Below are 6,000 nucleotides of genomic sequence, written 5' to 3'. Positions count from 1 at the left end.
CAATGGAAAACAATTTGAAAGCTCTGTCTCATCAAATTGCGACTTTAATGAGTGTGTCTTTTAATTGAAAAGAATGGCCAACGGAAATTCCAAGCAAAATCAAAATATTTCCTCGATTATTCCCTGACCTAAATGTGATTTACCCCAGCGTACAATGTCAATTACAGTTCTTATTTACCCTCCTGGTTAACGCAAAAAAATATCGGTTATAGATAAAATTTAGAAACATCGTTATTTATATTCCAATAAACAAAGGTTTGGGTTCACATGCAAGTAAAAGGTTTTTGACAAATAAACATAATGGCAATTTCTTGTATAAAGTTTGATTAACAATTAAAATATGAATATAATTATGAAACTACAAACATCGTTTAACTGCATTCGCATCATTATAAGGCCTACGTTTTGCGGTATGTATTGGTTTGTTTAACAACATTAAACTTGGTGAAGAGAAAAAGAACACACTTAAAAATAAATAAATAGAGTATCCTTTTTAAAATCTAAATTGTTTATATAGGAGTAAAATACTCGCTTCATAAAAATCATTGCGTCCTTTAAGAGCCTTGGACATTCCAAAGTCACTGATTTTGGCATAAGTCTCTGAAACGAGAAGAATGCTTCTGGCCGCGAGATTTCTATGAACGATGTTCTTCGACTCCAGATATTCCATTCCCATAGCAACCTGCCATAGCAACAACACTATGCTAGCTTGTGACACATTTCTGAAAATACAGAATATTCGTTAAACTTCATAAAGACATTTGTCTTACTCAAAGTTTGCGATATTAAATATATATTGCATTCAATTTTGGACGACATAAATTTGAATAAAGATAATAAGTACAAGTGGATACATCATAAACATGTGTTATATTCTGTTTGGTGTCCTATTTACTTTTTGGATTGAATTTACTTTGAAAGTATATTAAGAGAAATATAGAAGTCGTGTGTTAAGGATGGGGGATGAGGGGCATACAAATCAAACTAAACGCTGCCTTACTTCTGCGTTGTCAAAAATGTGCTCAACGGTCCCAAGGGAGCATACTCCAGCACCAACATCATACTATCAGCTTTACAGAATCCTGGACAAGCAAGGTTTAGTTTGGTTAAAAGACAACATCAAATGATCTAACTAAAAACTCTAAAGAGTGCTACTGATCAGACGCTGGGGTACGCGCCATACGTTGTAAAGTTGATCTTGTTTTGTTGTTGTTTTTGTGTGATTGTTTGTTTTTTGTTTGGTGTTATTGATATTATAATTTATGTACTTTTGCTTGCGAGGTAGGGGGATATCGGGATTTTGCTAATAATAACACCTGATAATTCAGGTGTAATCTAAATGTTTATGAAGGAAATGATTTACAAATGTAGCTATATAGTTTTGAAATATAACAATGGCTATCATTTTAAAACTGCTCATGTACTTTGGAAATATAATAAAAAATTATGTACATTTTAACTTTTTCCGCACTGTTGTTTTTATTGCATTAAAATTCACTCACCAATCATGCGGACAATATGTTTGTGACTTAGGGGCATCATAATTTCGGCTTCCTTCAACAAATAACCCTATAAAATAAAATGAATCATGCCTCATGAAACTTCAAATATCAAAGAATCAATGACTACCCGCTTTCCAAATGGCACATAACTCATCAAAATGGGACGATTACATAAACGCTGTGTATATGCTGTTGTCCTATGAGCGTAAGAAATTACTTAAATCTTAAACTGCATTACTTGTATCTTTATGATATAAATTTTGCAATGATTATTTTGGAATGTTTCCATTCCTTTCGCAAATTTAATTAACCATAGTTGGTATGGTGAATGGTTCCTTCGAACAGATTCCAAATTTCCAGAAAATATATCGAAGGCAAGCCCTACTGACCTCATCATTGGGAGTGTCAATTTCGTGTTTAATCGCCTTCACAGAGACAGGGATCTGCTTGCCATCACACTGTCTGCACGTGCCTATACACACAGTCGCAAAGTGACCAGAACCTAGAATGAAAACGAACAGGGTAAGATTCAAGATACTTGCTTTGTACGATGGCATCATTTGCCTTTGATATTTTCATTTGCTTGGTGGTCACGAATCATCGACTGAGTTCTATTCATTAAATGTTATTGGATTAACTTATTAAAGCGTTGTTTTAAATATTTAAGTTTTACTTAATATGTTCGTGAAACATGATCACCATGTTATTTAAATACTTGTGTTATCTCGAGCAAAGGCCTATATTTCTCCAAAATTCTTAAACTTCTGGTTTACGAAAAAAATGCTTACGTCACAACTGTGTTTGAATTTTTACTATTTTGCAGTTGATGGTGTTGTTCAAAATGGTTTTTACGTTAAAGCTTGAGATTGAAATATTGTTTATTATTTCTTCAGTGATTTATAAATCAAATGAATATAAGCTTATTAATTGAAAACCGACTTTCGGGTCTAGATTCTTACCTAAGGCGTCTTGTAGATCGATTTGCTCACGACGCAACTCAAAGTCGTTCAGCGTTAGTGGCACGTATTCCGGTACAGGGGAAGACTGGTCACCCTTGGTAATATACAGAGTATCAGGTAAGTGATAAATACAGTTTTTTTAAAACAAAATGTGAAACCTTAAAACACCTTGGCGAGAAGTCAATGTGGTTTTGACAAATGAATAAACTTAATTGTATTCAAAACAAATCTTTCTTCATTTCCTACCTTTATTGAAGTAAATTAACGAAATACAATACTGACAGAAACCAACAAAACATCTTTGATGGCCCTTTAGCGCTCACAAGAGTTCAAAGTACACAACTGGTAAAAAACTTGTATTTGGGATCTATTTTATAATCCCCATTGTGATCAAGACTCATATATCGTCTTCATATTGTCAAGACAAACATTTTGACCGTTTTTCATATAGACTGAATAATAAACGTGGCTTATGGCATGGTAACTATTTTCTAAGATTTGACCTAAGGCCTTGGTTGTGATGCACGTGACTAAGATTGAAATTTGGCCTAGCCTCTGCCAAGCTATTTTAACAAAGTTACATCAACACTGTCTATCATCACCACCGGAAATAGATGACCAGCGAAGCGAAAGTAAAAAAAACCAACAATGGAGAGCAGTGAGTATTTACCTAAAATATTCAATAATTACTCGCTCCTGGATAACCAGTGAGTGTTAGGCATCTTACAGAAAGATTAATATGTTTAAAAATGTGTATCTATATTGCATTATGTATTGATGAAGCATTATTTACACAAATTTATGACTGCTTGGTACTGGTTTGAAATTGGTACTTCTCGAAGAAACACATTTTCTTTTATGATTACATGGTTTGTCATCGTGTATGGAGTTGATTTCCTATTCTTATAGGCAATACATACCATCTTAACGCTATTTCTGGTCTTGGTTTGATTATTGTTCGTGGAAATCTATTAAAATAAAATAACTGCAGTGTACGGCGAATAGTTGTTTATGGCAAAAGTCGTGTACGGTGAATAGTTAAAGTCGTGTACGGCGAATAGTAGCAGCGTATTGGCCCAAGTTGTCGCAAATTAAAATGATTTTAAGAAAGTATTTTTACAAGCTACATATATATTCTTAAAGTCGGGTCTTTGTCCTTTTTAATGATGTATGAACTTTAATTTTAAACTTTGTTTTTGACCCCGCATTAAAACGCAAACACAGCACATGTGCTGAAATTTAAACAATGGCGACGCCATGTGCGTTTGCGGTTGAACGCTACAACGCTGGGAACAGAAAGTCAGCCGAGTTCTAATAATTACACGAGTTTTATATCAAATCCTGATTGGAATCCACTTTTTAGTAAATATATTTTATCGATTCACCTTGATTTTAAAACATAACTAAGATGAACTACACTAGAATCGTATTAAATTAAAATACGGACTGAATAATGGTCGATCGATGAAGCAGGTGCCCGTAATTCAAAACATTTTTTAAAATATAAACAATTCATCTGACGTATTCTTTGGCCTTAAACGATCTCATCGTAAAGAATATAATGATATTTATTTGTTTTATCCCAATATGGTCACGTATTTGCGATATTTTCATTTATTTTCCTTTCAAACTCAAAACTATTCGCCGTACACAATTTAATTTTATTTTGCTATACTCCGTACACATCAGGTTCTATTCGCCGTACACAACGAAGTTGATATTTTAGCCAAACATTTGCATACTAACTAGATTTTTGGGCTGAAGCTTGCAAAAACCGATAGTTTTTTTTAATTCTATATGCACACCATTGACAAATTCGGCAAAATTAGTTTACTATCCTCGGACAAAAGGCAAAAAAAAATTCACAATGAACTTAACTTTCGGTACCAAGTAGCTGATGGTTGATCTATTTCAACACTCGAATGTATTAATAAAGAACTCCAACTACTTACGATGGAAGTTTGATATGTCCACTATTAATTTGTTACACAGTTTTTGGAAAACGTTCGCGATAAAAATGGTACAACTTATTCTTTTCACGAGCACTACCTCCTGCGTGATGTTTACTTTCGCTTTGCTGGTCATCTTTTTCCGGTGGTGATGATAGACGGTGATCAAGATTGGAAAAAAACTGTTACCTTTAGAATGATGAAATACAAGTTACCAACGCACGACACACCACTCATGACGCACGACATACGACGAAGCACGCCTTACACATAGTATCTGCGCCTTACACACCATCACCAATTCCATTATAGTTGAACGGGTGAATAACAGAATCATCATGATGTTCAAAGATTAAAGCTCACTTTTACATGTATCATTATAATTGCACACGAGGTTGTCAGAATATTTCATAACAAAAGCACCGCATAACGAATGCCAACGCTCGGCTGCGGGTGCAGTTTTGAATAACTGAAAGCTTGTCAGAATTTTTTTTAGAGGTCACAGTGACCTTTACCTTTGACCTAGTGACCCAAAAATGAGTGTGGCGTGTAAAACTTATCAAGGTTCATCTACATATGAAGTTTCAAAGTTAGAGGTGGAGGCACTTTGATTTTAGAGCCAATGTTAAGTTTTGAGTACGACGACGGCGGACGGCGGACGACGAGCTGGCTATGACAATACCTAGGGTTTTCTCCGAAAACAGCCGAGCTATAAATTTACATTATTGTGAATTTTAATTACAAATACGTACAGTTTTGTGTGCGGTTATTTAAGAATCCGATGCATATTTTGTATATGAAAATATGTATTGCAGAAACATTGAGCATTGCTTTGGTACATACAGATTTTATCAAATATGAAAATACTTGCAATTAAATGCAAACAGTTGTTAATGAATACAATAAATACATGTGTTGGTCTTAAAACCTTTACTGTGACATAATGCTAGTAGTATTTTATCATCAAAGACAGTTACTTAACAGTTTTAGTAACTATACTGGGTTTTTGAATACGAGCAGATGGACAGTGATTGAAAGATTTTGTTCGAGGCGTAGCACAGGTAAAAAAACTTTTTAATCGTGAATTTCAGAGCAACTATTTTTCGGCAGTATTTTTATGCCTAAAATGTTCCTACTCTCATTTTAAATTATAACGCACTTCCCGTTCTTCCCTTCAATTGATTCGTATTACTTATACAAAACTTATATGTGTCTCACAATTATCAAGTTGCATCTATCAGTATCTAAGATACAACAAGGTGTTCTTAAGGTCAACATGTTACATGTAACTACTAATCAAGCGATAGAAAAAAAATAGAAGTTTGTGGATAATACTTAAGTAGTTTCAATGTAAAATAAGGCACATAAAAAACAAATATGGAGATACAGGAAGAAAATGATACAAAAAATATATTGGGTAACTGCAATATAGCATGTTCAAAGTCATCTTAAGCAGATATTTAATCTGAAAGATAGAAGTTTGGATGTAATCAAGCACGATTCATCTTTTGCAGATATGCGCTCCATATATAATCGCATTTTCCGTATAATCAAAACCTTCCAAAACGATACAAAATTCGGACACTTTTG

The 6,000-nt window shown here is 33.9% G+C and overlaps 2 protein-coding genes across 2 annotated transcripts in view; both read right to left on the bottom strand.

The window, feature by feature from the left end:
• Positions 1-2,059, bottom strand: part of LOC127861746 (tyrosine-protein kinase ZAP-70-like) — a 7,791-nt gene extending 5,732 nt beyond the window's left edge. The window contains exon 1 of the mRNA XM_052400427.1: positions 1,892-2,059. Within this exon, the coding sequence (XP_052256387.1) occupies positions 1,892-2,059 (168 nt within the window). The remainder of the gene's footprint in view (positions 1-1,891) is intronic.
• LOC127861745 (uncharacterized) overlaps positions 549-6,000 on the bottom strand; it is a 111,533-nt gene continuing 106,081 nt past the window's right edge. The window contains exons 11-15 of the mRNA XM_052400426.1: positions 2,462-2,555; positions 1,892-2,004; positions 1,503-1,569; positions 1,001-1,082; positions 549-722 (exon numbers count right to left, since the gene is read on the bottom strand). Of these exons, the coding sequence (XP_052256386.1) occupies positions 2,516-2,555 (40 nt within the window). The 3' untranslated portion in view covers positions 549-722; positions 1,001-1,082; positions 1,503-1,569; positions 1,892-2,004; positions 2,462-2,515. The remainder of the gene's footprint in view (positions 723-1,000; positions 1,083-1,502; positions 1,570-1,891; positions 2,005-2,461; positions 2,556-6,000) is intronic.

This window comes from Dreissena polymorpha, chromosome 16, assembly GCF_020536995.1.
Source record: "Dreissena polymorpha isolate Duluth1 chromosome 16, UMN_Dpol_1.0, whole genome shotgun sequence".
In the NCBI taxonomy this organism is placed as follows: Eukaryota; Metazoa; Mollusca; class Bivalvia; order Myida; family Dreissenidae; genus Dreissena; species Dreissena polymorpha.
Note: the sequence above shows the minus strand (reverse complement) of the source record. Positions and strands in the feature narration are given on the sequence as shown.